At 32.0% G+C, this 17,231-nt stretch overlaps 1 protein-coding gene across 2 annotated transcripts in view; it reads left to right on the top strand.

The window, feature by feature from the left end:
- Positions 1-5,224: 5,224 nt before the first annotated feature.
- Positions 5,225-17,231, top strand: part of LOC130442548 (neprilysin-2-like) — a 32,708-nt gene continuing 20,701 nt past the window's right edge. The window contains exons 1-5 of one of the 2 annotated variants that reach the window (XM_056776737.1): positions 5,319-5,445; positions 7,941-8,026; positions 8,085-8,224; positions 14,678-14,891; positions 16,488-16,788. In XM_056776737.1, the coding sequence (XP_056632715.1) occupies positions 7,950-8,026; positions 8,085-8,224; positions 14,678-14,891; positions 16,488-16,788 (732 nt within the window). In that variant the 5' untranslated portion in view covers positions 5,319-5,445; positions 7,941-7,949. Of the gene's footprint in view, positions 5,446-7,940; positions 8,027-8,084; positions 8,225-14,677; positions 14,892-16,487; positions 16,789-17,231 lie in introns of both variants that reach the window. The other variant, XM_056776738.1, reaches the window with a different exon arrangement.

Raw genomic sequence — 17,231 nt, forward strand, 5'->3', positions numbered from 1 at the left:
ATTAGCAGAGATTTAAAAAACAAAAGCCATTTGAATTAAAAAAAAAATAGTGAAATTTAATCGTCCGAGTCGTAATTCCTTGTAATTGTTCTTCTTCATCAACATCATTCTAGGTGCATGAAAATTGCGTAAACAGCGATGTATAGCATGACGCCTGATAGGGTCTAGCTGATAACTAAGCCACACTTGAGGTTGGAAAAAGTCAAGCCAATTGAACTTGTTTTTTACTATTAGTACTTTTTACTGATCTAAGCATGTCGTTTTTTTAGGAGCTCCGTACTTAGAAAGAAGAAAGCGAATGCCGTTGGTAATAATTTCTTGTCGAGTTGAATGATTGCTTTTGAAAACATTCAATTAAATTTTGAAACTGTTATTGCGTGTAAAAATAATACATGATTTTGACATTTTGCAAAAGTAGATAAACTTTTTAATTAATATATTCCCGATTGATGTTGAGCTTATTCTGGTTTTAAGAAGAAAATAGTTTTTTCAGTTGGAGTTCGACCAGTGAATAATACAAGTAAGTCTACATCTTTATCAACAATAATAGTTGTATTTGCCAAATTTAATTACTCCATTGCTGTTTCAATAATCAATATATCAGCATCATTATTTGCTTGTTTCACCAATATTTTTTTAGCATAAAACTTTCAATTGAAATAAACCGAAACTTGTTTTGAGTATTAGTAATAAGTCTCTATTGGCTGGTTGAAACTGTCATAATATATCAATTGACGAAAATGTTGCTAAAGTTCTACGACGTTGTTCTGTAGCTGTATCTCTTGTGCAATAATTATCGCCATCAAATACGGCAGTTACTCTGGAACCAAAATGGATGTATTTATCTAAGATAACGTTGAAAGTTTCTTCTCTATCCCACACAACGCGATGTGGGTTTCATTTTACCGGATATTCTTATAGTTATAATTTATGTATATTTTATATTTTAAGTGTAAACTACAATAACCGATGGAGAAATAGTATAACATATATTACAACTTTAGAGAGTGGCGTACTCATGCACTTAATGACGATTATAACTTTTTGAAGAGTTATATCTCAAAAACGGTGGCTTGTGAGAAAAAGAGTATTGATACGTTTTTTATAGATAATTTCATGATCTACAATTTTTGTCAAGAGTATATTTATGATAAAACTCATTGTTTTGCTGAAAATCGTAAAAACATATTTTTTGATCTTCGACCTTGAGTAAAATTTTTTACATGCACGGGAAAGATGAGGAACTTTCATATTTCATTTTTAATTATATTTAAACAATTTCACTGATTTTCAGCTGGGTGTTAATTTATGTAGCTTCACTCTTAATTTTTGGTCTAATTTGACCGGACTATTAATAATAAATTCTTAATATTAAATACTGATGAACTGCGTTAATAGTGAAATATTCATATCAACAAAAACTTGTTTATGATATCTTCTAATACGTGGTTAGCATGCATAAAGAATCTATTTTAGCTACCAATGCAAAAACGAAAATATTCACTTAAGTATTATATTATATATGTTCGTTGGAGCATATAAAATAGTAACTAAGGTCGTGGAAAGAATAGCTTCATCTCGATGTCGTAGCAATACAACTGCTCAATGGAAAAAGTAATCAATGCAAAACACATAATTTCCCAATTTAGTAAATGAATAATAATTGTAGATGTAGTTCGAGGTTCATGTACCTAAAGCAAACATTTCGGCATCTGAAAAAGAGGAATACATGAGTACGTGGAACCAAAATGTCAATAATTTTATTTTACTTTAACAAGATAGTTCTGATAAGAATATCTTTAGAATCGTTAAGACAATTAATTAAGGAACAAAATTCCCTAACAACACAAAGTGGAATATGCCTACATGCACGTAAGTCAACTGCTCAATAATTGAGTTTTTAATTAGTTAATTGGCAGAGACCATTACTTGCACCTACGCTGGTGACTCGAGATACTGATAAAATTTCTATACAGGATCGGATCGACCCAAAATAATTGCTTTCTTCTGAGTTATAGAATTTCGATATTGTTATCTCCATGATAACCTCACAAGTAGCTTTAAACTCTGTCAATAAAGTTCAGTTGAATTAAGAGAATAAAAATTGAACTGTCTGTAAATTATTATTGTCATCTTTCATGGGTAGTGTTCGTTATAAAAAATGTACAAACTACAAACAAAAATTATTACACTAATTTATACAAGTACAACACTTTCGTATCACTTCATACCACCACCATTATCCAATTGTACTCTGATACTGTGAGCTTTTAAGATATTCTAGAGCTTATTAGAAGAACCTTCTAGAGTGTCTACTAATTGCATACTTCTTTCAGAAACATACATAGTTTACTGTTCACTTCATACTCGTAGATATACCCACATACCATTTCTTTCCTAGTTTCCACTACATTAATTTATGAACGGTGCATTCAGATGACGTGCGGCTGTGCCGCAGTCAAGTAAAAATGCTCTGCTAAATATCGTATACGCAAAAATTAATATCTATTGATCCTTTAGATTGATTTTTCAAGTAGTGATCTGTTAATAATAGTGTATATTACTTGAAACTATAGTTCTCTAACCAAAAATTCATGATAATTCTTCTGACAAATCTATATCATAGAATATCTTGAATTTTCTAGTTCTCGTAGTTTTTGAATTCATCTTCTGGAATAGATTATCTTAATTTTATGTCTACGTTGTAATGTTTTTCCTATTTATTCACACTCTTCCTATTCGTGGGTCGCATTAATAAACACTGTCTCTTACGTTCGTAATTCGTTTATACATTATACAATCACTCAACTTATAATAATTCATTTATAAATATCACTTACAATTTCTGTAGTTAGTTCACTAATTCGTTCTTCTCACTATTTATTTAAAACTAACTAACTGCGTTTACACAGATCATTTATATACCTAAATAAAACTCTACAAAGCTCTAGAACAGAAAGAAACAAAAGAAATAGATGAATACACTAGAAATTATTTAGAAAAAATAGTATAAGTAAATCGCCTTCTACTAGAAAAAATATATACAAATAAACATGAAACGAGCTTCGCCATTTATGAAAAATGTGAAAGACGCGGCCCGAAAATCGCGAATTCACCGAAGTGTTAAAATTCCATAGTAGCTGGACCATTTTGCGCACTAGTTCGTGGCAATATTAATATATAATGTATTTTTTGAATAGAAATTACTTATTATTACCTAATCACCGTCTCTACCAATACTGCAAATGTCGAATTGAGTTGAAATTTCAATGGTATTATCTATTAAAAAAGCCATTGAGAGATCTAAAGTGATGACCATTAAGAAATAATAGATCACCTATCACTTAAAAATCATTTGATAATTTGTTCCAACTATTCAATATTTTGTTTGGATTGTATACGTCAAAAAATTAGTCTTTGGTTTGAATTATTTCTAAATAAATTGGAATTTGTAAGTTTAAATTAATAAGATATTTTTCATAATTAAAAGATTACTACATAAACGAAATATTTTGCAAAACTTTAATTTATTGTTTCTGACTCTGATTCTAATCGATAATTAAATATATATTTATTGTAATTTTAAAGTATTGTAACACATTTTTTTTTGGTGTAATAATAATTTCTGTATCTATTTTCTAAACGTGTCTATCCTATGTAGGATATAAATAATTTGTTACTGTTTTCACATATTTACTCACGTGATGCGTGATCTATTACTACATATTATTATTAGGTTATATTGTAATGAAAACCAGAATACGGACGAAGCATTTCACTATAGAAAGCCCAGGGTGAGCCAGGAGGAGCGCACTAAACTCTAGGAGTGTATTACACACATGAAAATAATGTAAAGATACTCATATGTTCTTATCCGATTTTCATTTGTTTTCAAGCTATGAGGTAATTAAAAATGTTCATCTAGCTTTCCACTTATATCTGAATTTTAATATTATCAAAGTATGCCATGTTCTAGGCTCAAAGGCATTTGATAATTCTGACGTTTTGATGAATTGTCAGTGTTCGGTGAACAGTAACTGAATGTTTAATTTCTAATTTATGTGATTGTCAGTGTTGCAAAATGCCAGATACTTATTCAAATATAGAATATGCAAATATGGTGTTTGTTTATGGTTTCTGTAATGGAAATGCTACAGCTGCTGCTGAAGAATATCGTCAACTTTTTTAACACCAAAGATATCCTGATAAAAACGTATTTATTAGAATTTGTGCGAGACTGGTAAGCTTCCCAGTGCTAACATATCATCTGAACGCGCTACTCGACAAGGTTTGGTAGAAGTAAAAAATATTCTGCATCTAGTAGAAGAAGATGCAACTATTAGCTCACGGAGAATTGCCACTCAATTGGGAATTCCACAAAATGGGTGATAAACACAGTCCACGAACAAGGCTTATATCCTTATCACCTACAGAGAGTACAGCACCTACAACCAGAGGATTATGCTAACTGTATGGAGTTTTGTCGGTGGATAAACAATAATTATCGTGTTGTTTTCGAGTATACTCCTTACGGATGAAGCTACATTTACCCGTGATGGCATTAATAATACTCGTACTTGGAGATTCGTCTCACAGGACACAACTACCTAAATTTTTTACAAAATGAATTACAAGGCCTACTAGAGGATGTTCCTGTAAATATTAGAATGCAGATGTACTATCAGCACGATGGAGCTCCTACACTTGTCGCTCGTCAAGCCAAGTAACATTTGAATGAACGTTTCCCCAATGAAGTTTACAAAATAGAAGTGGACACAAGGGATGCACTAATTAGACGAAATGAGAATACTGCAGCCCATATTAAAGAAAAAAGAAATGAATCAATTGGGAGAGACAAAGCAGAAAATGTCGATATTTTTACATTTTAACATTTATTGAAAGAACGCTATGATTAAGAAATTTTTTATGTGAAAATTTGTTTATTCGTTGATATGTTATAACTTGAAAACAAATGAAAATAGGATAAGAATAAGAAAAAGATTAAGAGATTTTTTACATTATTTTCACGTGTATAATACACTCCTAGAGTTTGGGGCGCTCCTCCAGACTCACCCTGTATATGAATATGAACTTGAAATAAAGATTCTTTATTCAAAACATTATTAAAAAATCTCCCACATTATTTCTAAATACATTCGTACTGGCCCTGTATCCAAACGAATAACGTTACGTTTGCTCCTGTTGGTGTTGAAAATTTAATTGCACTCATGTCTACTCTTCCCGTGCCCCTTGCGCGACTCTTGGTGTGATATCTTAGTATGTGTCATTAATTATTATACGTTACTTACTTCAAAGAATATCTACCATCAAGATAGAACAATCATTGAGCACGTATTTCAGACCTAGTCATTAGCAGATTTCAGGTTGTAGTGTGTTTGTGTGTGTGTGTTGTGTGAATAACAATATGCGAAGTTTGAAAAATAAGTGAGTAGTATTAGTTATGCTAATTAAAAAATATTTTCAATCTATAATTTGAGTTGGTTTTAGAAATAATAAGATTTTGTGTCCAAAAATAATTGGTAATGTACCGTTGCTGTTCTCGTTAATACGCAAATTGGAGAATTACTTCAAACGCCTCCAACTTTCGTATATCAGAAATCAAGAACATTTTATCCAAACAAAAAAATTTTTATTATGAATAAACGAGTTTCACTCTTTCTCTCTGTGCCTCAAAATATGAGTGAAACATTAATATTTATCTATTTCATACAAAAATGATTGGAATTGCTAAGAAAATAATAACGATACGACTGGTCCATGTCTTTTTGCATCCGTTACATAATGAATAAATTAAACTACAAACGAAATTGCTCAATGAAATATCGCTTTAATCTTAAACATACAAATTATTTTCAAATAAAACAATGAATAATTTTCTTCTATAGCTCCATAGCAATAATACGAAAACGTGACCTTGGAATTACTTTATCGGAACTATGTGACATGAATTTGACTCTGACATCAACGGATGTCAGGTAAATTCACGAACGTTCATGAACGGTAATAAAAATGTTAGATCATCAAAATCATTCCAGTTTCTTCTGGGATCTCAAGGCACCATTTATATGTTTTTTTATCTGTAAATGAAATTGAAATTTAGAAATGTTTGAGTCATCGTTCAATGTACTCCAAGAAGACAACGCTTCAGAATTTTCTTAATTATATGCTAATGAGAGAGAGGTTTTTATATGATCTATATTGCAACGAATATCAACAACGTGACTTGAATTTGTGAAGCGATCCAAGTTCCAGGATTCGAACCTAAAAATTAACTAAATTGGAAAAACAAGAACCGTTGGTGATATTCAAAATGAGCACACTGTTTATAATACTAATACACCAACATTGACAATAATTACACTGTATGACGATGACTTCAATTTAACGTTAGTCTATGACGTTAGCTATTATAGAAACGCTCGTCAGACAATTTAATTATTAAGTATTGGTGTGGTTGTAGTATGAACAGTGTGTTTGATTTGAAAAAGTTAGGCCAAATGTAATAATTAACGTAGTTCGTATTGCTATGAGCTCACAAAAATAGCTTTCTCACCAACCAGAAACCTCCACAATTTCATTGTGATATTCATGGTTTTCAACTAAATACGTAAGTGTGATTTAAATTGATCGTTTGAATGGTCTAGCTATTCTTTTTTTGGGGTATGAACTACGAAAACGAGAATTATCTGTTCATGTTCAATCCTGGATTTAATTTATAATTGAAGAAAGAGTTTAAGATTATAGAATACTTCCGGCTATCTCTGAATTCTGATCTCTCTATCCATCCGTTATCCACATGAACATGTGTGCTCTGAATCTGGAGCGGTATTTGTTTTTACTATGCATCATTCCCTTTGTTGCTTTCATCTACCCATGTCATTCCATCTCAACAACATCTTGCTTTGGTTCTGTTATTATGAATACTTCTAGTTTTGATTTGTTTGACTCCTCGCGGGGCCAGAGATAGCAGATCAGACCTACTAATCTTGAGATCTATCTTTGAGTACTTCTACAGATTGAATCAAGAACCTGTTTCAAAACGTGAAGATAAAGAGGATGCAGTGAGCTGAAGAACATACAAATTGAATGCATGAAGAGTGGGATAGATTATTATATCAGTCATGAACCAAAGTTTCAGGTTTTTGGGTCTATGAGAAGAGTGTTTGTGCGCGGGACAAAAGAAAAACGGATTTTAGTTCCATGTGAAAACCAAACTGTAAAACACGGCAGAGGCACGGTGATGGTTTGGTGATGTTCTGGAGAAAAGGCGACTGGGAACCTAATAAAAATTGAACAAATTTTGAAGGAATAAGACTATAAAAAAATATTAAAGATAAATGTATACGTTCTGGCCAACGACTGATTTATTTTTCAGCATGACCACGATTTCGAGCATTGTTAAGCTGTGCAAACAGTATTTGGAGGAACTGGAAAAGAAGAATGTACCGAAAGTAATGATTTCACCATCAAAGTCACTCAACTTCAACCTGACTGAGTTTGTGTGAGACAAAAAAGGCAGGGAAGTCAGAAAGCAGTATTCTACTTCCACTCCATATTTTTGAAATATCCTGAAAAACAAAAAGAGCCAAATAAACGAAGATTATTCTTCAAAGTTCAATGCACAAATTGTATACGAAAATAATAAACTTTACCTACGTAACTTAGTTTTTTCATTACTATATTCTTTCCATATGTAACAATGTACTGCGCCATTAATCTTATCATCATCCTTGATGTTTTTTGACTTTTTCCATTTCGTTGGATGCAGATTTGTTTGAATGAGAATATACGTAGGGGTTTAATAAAAGTACTGATTATCACTTTCGAATTAGCTCAAGAAATAAGTATGGTCTTTAATTAATGGAATAAACGTATGTGTATTTGAAGAACAAAGCATATATAATACTTTTTCATTCTAGGGAATCAATATGCTCCAGGTTTTTTTCCCATACATATATTTGAAGTTGCTGTCGGTGATAGGCTATATTGTCTTCTTATTTATTTCGTAATTCTCAATTCTTAATGAAACTTGATAAGAATTATGTAATATATGTTTTTTATAGGGGTTCTTCACTAGCACCACAAGTTTTAGAAGCTAGCGAGCATGGCTGTACTCCGCGAAAGAGAAAAATAATTCTCATTTCTGTGATCTTAATAGGAATTTCAATAATAGTAGCTGGACTTTTTTATCTAGGATTTTCAGGTGAGTGAAACTCAATTCATATATTATTCAAATATATATTAATAATTTTTCATATGATTGAAAATATTTTCGTAGAAAATCAAAACGGTAGAGATTCTTGTGAGAATAATTAATGAATGTAGTACATTGAAACAGTTTCAGCAGCGTTTTTACCGAGAAGAAAACAGAATTTCACAGAGGCACTTTGTTCATAAAAAAACGAATCCAGTACTAGCAAAAACGGACACTATTGACGAACAGAATGTATCACGTCAATGGCCCGCGCTAAACTAACTGGCGACGAGTTGCGCCAGGCAGGCCCTAGGGGCAGAACTCAGTACTACAAAAGCTCCACCCATGGTCATGCTATTCCGGTTACTTTTCGGTATCGCCTCGTTTGGGTATGCGTCTTGCATATGTGTGTGTCTACTCTATTCGATTACCATGTAGAAACAGAGAGCAATATTTTGAAGACCAAATCGACAATTTGCAGATGATAAAAGAATGAATAATAAATATTTAAAACTACACTACTACTCAAAATTTTTTGCTCACCCTATAGTTTGCTTGATAAACAGTAAATAGAAACAATATGGTCCTTTTGGATATCTATATTACATATGTAGATAAGAATATAGTAATGATAATACTACAGTATATTATTCAAATTTTTAATTCATCGATGTAACTTTTCTCAACTTTTATTATTATTATTACAATTTTGGCGTCCTCTATAGCAATTTTGACAAATAATCGTCGTCTGTTTGGCTCCATTCATTATGGAGGATTAGACCAAAGATGTTGAGTGGAAGTAAGACACTGTTGTCTAATTTCCCTGCCAAATGTATCCCAAAACAATTCAATCCGGTAGAAGTCGAGCGACTATAACAACCAAATCAATACTGTTCTTCCTTTCCAATTCTTTATTTGCAGAGCTTTGAAGAATGCTTGAGATCATTGTCATCCTCTAAGATAAATTTTTTACTGGCCAGAACGTACTACATTCTCCTTTAATATTTTTATAGCCTTTTTCGCTCCAAATCCCTCCAATATTAACGAGGTCTCCAGTCACCTTTCCCCTATTACATCCCCAAACCATTACCGAGGCTATGCCGTGTTTTACAGTCAAGAGTACACATGAATCTAGGATTCGCTATTTATTTGACCTGCGTTCTTTTTTAGACCAAAAATTCGCAAACTTTAACTTATTCTCACCAATGATACGTCCAATTTGCATTTTGCCTACTGTAATCTGTAATTTGTAAGACACCGTTTGGACCGCCCCTTGATAATATTGAAGAAGAATTCGTTAAACTTATTTTTAAATTTTCAGAATGGATTATGGGGTGGGCAATAGCTTTTGTCGTCAAGTAGTGTAAATTCATTCCTATGTGGGATATCATTATATATATATATATATATATATATATATATATATATATATATATATATATATATATATATATATATATAATTTATATGTATAAATATTTAGGTAATTGATTGTAATCTATTAATAAATTAACCTCATATCATCTTATAATTGATGAACGTATGATGGAGATTTTAGCAGTCATTTTCAAGTCCACAAACCCTATAAAGATTTCAATCAAAATAACAGCGATTGGAAATACTACGTAATTGATTTATTACTTGAACTATGGAAAGTATAGACACTTCTTCTATATTAAGGTGATAAAAAGATAGCTTAGATACTATGATAGCGAGAAGCGAATTATTTCGAATATATATATATAAGAAAACAGTTAATGCTGTATAATCAGTACACTTTCAGCAATTGTTGATAAGGGTGAGGGCTAATCAGCTGATAAATCTCCAACTATCTGCGCAATATCTGAGACACATCAATGTAAAATGATGTAATGTGAACAAAGCTATTGTTCATATTACATCAGTAGATATTGATATACGGAAATATCTCCCTTCACAACAAAGGTTTATATGGTGTAGTGAAAAAAGTGTCATTGTTCCAGACTCTAATATCATATATCAGAAACCTTTCATACTATAAAGCCACAGGAAAAAATTATAAAAAAGATGGCATTCTAAAAATTGTTCGTAAGTTTGTATGTCGACCGCTATAGGCTAAATGGAATATAAAAAAAATTAAGGGATATAACAAAAACATCACCAAAAATTTGTACGTAGATTTCAGTTTACATGTTTTGGTCGACTTATTTGAATGAGTTTTAAGGGAGAAAGGAAGCATTGTTAAGAAAAAACGCCCATAACGCCGGTTCTATTAGATAGATTTTTAAAAACTGAACCTTGAAGAAAAGAACTCATTAATATAAAATATAATTGTGATACATGATGAGTAACAAGCATGCTAAAGGACGATATTTATTATTATGTGCAACAAATACAACTGTTTGTACGGAATTGGATAATTATCGCCCTCAAAATAGACTTCATCGGAACCAATACAAGCATTCGAACGCTTAATCCAATCTAACATACACGTGTTATGAGCCTCGACTTGGATGGTCTTCAAAACTTTAAGCACTTCACTTCTCATGACTTCAATGGACTCATAGTGAAAGCCCCGAAGCGGATTCTAAATTTGGAAAAGAGGAAGCCACAGGGAGCCACATCTGGCGAATACGGTGGCGTTTACTCTAGTTTTATTTTTGGCAGGGGTGATGACAAATCCATTATCTGATCACAAATCCGAACCATATCACGCCGAATATGAAATAAAACATTATTGAACGACTTTGTCGTGGTTTCTTCGGTTCCATTTCATTCTCGGAGCCTCGTGCGCTAGATTTTGAGACAGTTTCGTTTTCATCTTCATAAACTCACGTAGTGGTACTGAAATATGATTGAATTATAGGAAATTTTACAATTATAGAAGTCTTACCAACGAATTTACAAAAATAATAACTGTGCTCGAAAGAGAAGAACACGCTCTTAATTTTTCACGCTTTTTGGAGCATTTAAGTTAGAAATATGTAGTAGTCACTTCAAGTTCTGCACGATAATTCCATTTAACTAATCCACAACAGTTTTTGAAAAGCTACACGTCACTTTTTCAGTGCTCCCAGACATTTTCTCAGCCTCATTTTTCAATCACCGTCAAATGACTCATTTAAAGATATCAGAACATATTTATCCAGGAGTGCGGCTTATTCTATCCTTATATCTGTTTTTTTCTCTGCCAATCATCCAAAGTCCAATATGTATTGCAAGTATAGGTTCACTAGAGGACTTTCTACAATCCCATTCAGCTTCTTTAAATCTACTTCTAATGATTGATGTGGAAGAATGACAGTTTTGAAATGATTTCTAAGCTCTGTTACACTATTTTTTGATGTTTGTTATAGAAATAAATGTTCATTAATTTAAGTTTTATTCCTGTCTTGACTTGGTTTAGTGAATTTGCCATATCCACTCTGCTAGCAAAATCAGAGCTCCTATGCAATCATAATTGCTTAAAAGTGCCTCTTTTGCTTCATCATTATTCTTTGATGTCAACGAAAATTAACAAGTTGATCGCATACATATGTTTTATCCTATATTTATTTTCCTTTACACATCCTAAACTTTGTTGATTGTCAATTCTTAGTCGACTCAAGATATTTAATTTACATGTACTGTTTTGATATATTAAATAGGGTTATGTCTGTATTTATTGCTTAATCGCGCAAAGGTATCGTTATTTTTGATGTGGATCAAATGACTCGCAGCCCGAATAATTTTAAACATTTTATTGGCCTTAATCGGTCTACTTCTATTTAGAACTTGAGTCATTCATAGGTCAAGGTTAATGTGCTTATTAAAATGAGGAGAAATTACTGTTCGAAATTTGTTTATTCTAATATATATATATATATATATATATATATATATATATATATATATATATATATAAATTGTAAAGAAGTCTTGAAACACCAAAGTGGACTAACTTCAATATATTTCCCGAGCTTTCGAATACTAATGTATTCATCGTCTGGGAGGTAATTAAACAAGATTTCTGGTGATTTTTGATATTATTAAAGCTAGTGAAAATTTTTAAACTCATAGAATTCGAGATTCTATATTCAAATTGACGTTGATAGAAAAAAGGTTCAATAATATCAAAAATCACCGGAAATCTTAATTACTCATTTCCCATACGATGAATACATAAGTATTCGAAAGCTCGGATAATATAATGGAGTTAGTCTACTTTGATGTTTCCTTGCCACATTCCCAAAAAAAAACTACTTCGGTATTGTTTATAATTGTTGCCTACATATATTCAGAACTACACAATGTCATTGATAAATTGCTTGTTTGTCTTTGCGAGTTCCCTTCTATTACTCTGTATTTCGTTTTCTTCTCATTCATGTTTACTCGCTCAATTCCAACATAGGATGTTTCACATTTTCATTTTTAGTCTAGTTAACAGTACTATATCATCGACATAGGCACTATAGTGGTGTATTTATATAGCGTTTCTTTATAATGGAATTTAATATATTTTAAACAAAGACGAAAACAGTGGATTACCTTGTATCAATCCTCCATCTACTCTAAAAGCTTCTGATACACATATATCTCAACCAAGAAAATTTCTGGACAGTGCCTTCTTTAAAAAGTACGTAAAACTATACAGAAAAATTATCACGAGACTATAAAAGCTGCAAAGGATATTTATTATGATGGGAGATTTACAAATTCAAGTATTGTTGCGAATGATACCCGGTCTATTGTGAATGATCAAAAAACTAAAAGTTCCCCAATCTCTACTCCACCCATAACCTTAATAATTACTTTGTGAATGTAACCAAATATTTAACGATTTCTATAACTCTTTCTCATGATCCGCTTTCGTATGTCCCTGATGCTAATGTGAATTTACACAGTTTCTTCTTTATGCCCGTATTTTTAGCAGAACTTCACGTTACAATTAATGACATCAAAAATAAATCTTCTTCGAGTACCGTTGCACTTACATTAAATGTGTTTTAGAGTCTGTCGCTTTAAGACACATTTCTATTCAAAATGGCAATATACCAAATTGCCTTAAGACGGCAATAATTACACCTTTACATGAAGGAGGAGATAAAGATCAAGCATCGAATCATCGTTCAATTGAATTACTGTTCACGTTATCTGAGATTATTGAAAGATTGGTCAAGAAGAGGCTTTAAATATTTTTGGTGTTTTAATATAAAATACTCAATACCCATCAATTTTGGTTTATAAGTAATAATTGCTCTAATTATGCTATATTTTCCCTTCTAGATAATATTTGTTCCAGCCTAAACAACCATCACTCGACTCTAACAACTTTCTGATTTTTTCAAGGCTCATAAAGATAGATTTAGAGATAGATATGTAGAGAAATTTCTGCCTATTTTGAGTTGAGTTTACTTTCCAAAGAACGGAATTTGTCAACAACAGTTTTTTCTACACTCCTTAAGTCGCATCTCTCCTTCTGTTGTATGTACTGTGCGATTCAATTTGAGTTCATAACCTCCACTAAGGCAAGCGGAGCACCATCTTCATCATCTATTCCATGATCAGAATTAGTTAAAGGCTCAAATTGTTCCACATTTCGCAAAAATTTGAAAGCATATTGTGTTTGTTATATAGTTATTCACAAGCTTTTTTCTACAAACTATTCTTCTTCTATTAAACTATAAATTATTACATTGCCTGTTTCACAAGTGCACAGCTATAGATTCTGGTTATATTGTAGTAGTTTTGGGCTGATAGCTTGATCTGTGGTACCTCTGTCATGCATGAACTTCGCTTAGTATTCTCCTAATTATTTTGCTCACTTTTATGGCCAATATTTCTAAATTCTATCAATTTAATATTTCAAGTAATTCTGGTTTCGTCATATTTCTAAATAAATGTCATATTTCCAATTTACGATATCCAGAATCTATCTTTTCAAATAAAGTGGTACTAATATTCCGTGGAATGACAAAAGCATTTCGGTATATGAATTTAAACGAGTGGAATAAATATATAAGCTCACCTCAATTCTATGCATTCACTCATTCAAGTAAACCGTGCCTAATTGAATTATTATCAGCGAGTTTTGCTTCATTGAACTAAATTAAATCACCCATTTAATGTCGTAAGGGTAGAAAGGACGTCAGGAGAGCTTAAGCTAGTCTTTTTAAAAATGTTCCCAATTGCATTCATGCATTTTAAGCATCAATGCACGCTCAACTGTACATATTAATAGAATCAAAAATTGATTTTTCGAAATTTGAATATAATTTATTATATTTCCAAGACAAGAAGCATCTTTTCAATGCTTCGAGCATCATTAATAATTGAAGAATTCATGCAGTGATAAGAAGGGAAATTATCATATTCAATTTAATCTCGATTAAAATAAAGAATAAATGGAAGCATAAATTGTTCATTTACTACTAGTTTTTTCATAAGAAATTAATGCGTAACTATAACAATCGACCCTGTATTATGAGTTTATTTTATTTTCAGTTAGAGTTGAAACATGTACTGCCTCAGCATGTGTTCGCACCGCCGCCGAAATTCTAAGACATATCAATATCAAAGCTGATCCATGTGAGGATTTTTATCGATTTTCTTGCGGCAATTTCCTGCAGAACACACACTTGCAGGATAATCGAGAATCCCGATCTGGATCTCGATCGGTCGGGGACATCACTAAAGACGAAATTCAATCTCGTATCAGGTAATATCACTATCGACGAATTTACATTTGTTTTTCGAGCAACTAGTTGGGACGAAAACACTTACGAATCTGTTTTATGTCAATTAAATCTGTTTGCAGGCATTTTCTAATTTATAATTAAATGTTTGGGTATAACAAATTTAGGAAGGAATTTGGGGAGAACTCGTAATAAAATTTCTTCACTTCAAATTATAGTTCTTTGGAAGCTATCTTTATAAAAAGCGGAAACAATAATTAAATGTAGTCTTTCACATTATAATAAATTAAAATAATTACTGGTGCACAGTGGAGCTGAAAATTACGCGGGACACATAATGCGTGCTCTATCCCATATTCGTAAAATCATAGGAAAAGCACACGCGGAAATTTAAGTTTATTTGAACACCGTGAAGCTGGTCTTTCCTAAGGGAGTACTAAATAGCGAACTTGTAGCACACTGCTTCAATTATTTATTTTCGAGAAATCTACAGAAATCAATATCCACAGTTGGAATTTTCATAATTTACTGTCAACATTTCCCTTTTCTCGTGCCTTGTTTTTATCGTCAAGTCAAATATACAAAATGCGATTCTCTTCACAAGACATCTAGAATATTATAGTCTAACGAACTAGCCACAGAACATTTGCAGATGATATTGCTTTATCCAATGAGAGCAGTTGTAGAAGGAACTACATAAGAACTACAGAGAGACACCAATTATTGTAACAAACGTAAAATAATAAAATGATGAAAGTGAAAAATGTAACTCAATGAATCAAAATCGGCAAACATAAATTTCACAAACAAAACGAAGAAACATAATGTATCATTAGTTGGAGAAGAGTTGCCATAAGGAAAACAAACGAATTTTCGAACCAATATAGAGATTTTCTGAGGCTGTTCCAGAGCAACAAATATTATACTCATTCAAAAGATTTCCTTTCCAACTATTGTGGATTCTCTATTCCATATTCTAAATTCAAGTCCACATTTAGACCTAAGCAGCTGAAGAATGAATCACCACGATATTGAGGTGCCTCAGCTACTCAATCAACACTACTTAGAGAGAAGACTGAAGAGGACTAAACCTTTAGACCCAGCGTAAACAACAAGAGAAAGTATAAAATCGAACAATGACAAATTAGAACTCGGTGACATCTACGAGTGATAAGTTGTGAATAAAATTTAAATTACCACAAAATGGTCGAATTCCATGTTCCCGTAGGCTTTACCCTCTTTATAATCATTTCTCCTAAAAAGACTGTACACGAAGGATCAACCATCTCAGACCTGTTGCACTGTTTCATCCCCAGAAGCTCACGCTGTTTCTCCCTTGGAACTCTAACAATACGAAAATTGACCGTTTAACGACTCCAACGTCACTTTCACCGCATTTTTTGCCAAACACCAAAGTAACATCTCATTGAATTGCTATAAAAATCTTTACCGAGTCCCTGACTTTAAAGAATATATAAATGTGGTACAATCTATAAAGAACTTGGCTTTATTTCTTCACAGCCCATTCCATATTATTACATCATCCAAATTTGATTAAAATAAATGAGTCTTTTTGAACTATTGTAAAGAATTAAAACAAATTATTTAATTAATTACAGAGATATACTTGAGGTACCTGTACGGCTTGAAGAACCAAAGCCATTTAACGTTGCTAAACAATTCTATCGAGCTTGCATGAATGAAACTGCTATCGCTCGACGAGGATTAAAAAAGGTAAAAGAAATTTTGAAATTAATCGGTGGCTGGCCTACGCTTGAAGGATACAATTGGGACCAAAAACGTTTCGATTGGATGGAGTCCTTACATAAACTTCGACAGTACGGTCTTAATTTCGACGTCTTTTTTCGTATAACTGTTGAAAAGGATGACAGGGGAACAAATTACAGATACGTTTTAGGTGTAAGTATTTGTTGTTCATGTACAGAGACTTATCTGCTATTATTTATCCAATAATAATAGAGAAAAGTTTTGTATATTGCTTGAAACTGTCAACTAAAACAACAATATTAACAAGTTATTGTTTGCAGCAATTTTACCTTCACTTGAATGAAATTCATATGAAAAAGTGGAAATAATATTTTTGATTATAAAATCTATTTTAAAAATTTAAAAAGTTTTACGTAAAGCTGTCAATTAGGGTCAAGTCCGCAAAGTTGAATAGATGATCATGTATGCATACTTTTGGGTTGAAAACTAGCAGTTCAAAATTTTACGATATCTTCCGGAATCAATTTGGGACCTCCTATTCTATTTAATATGACTCCAGATCCTGAAGTGGCTTGTATTCAGCAAGTATGATGTGTTTCCTTCCAACCCACCTAATCTTTAGTCATATTTTACTG

This window comes from Diorhabda sublineata, chromosome 4, assembly GCF_026230105.1.
Source record: "Diorhabda sublineata isolate icDioSubl1.1 chromosome 4, icDioSubl1.1, whole genome shotgun sequence".
Lineage (NCBI taxonomy): Eukaryota > Metazoa > Arthropoda > Insecta > Coleoptera > Chrysomelidae > Diorhabda > Diorhabda sublineata.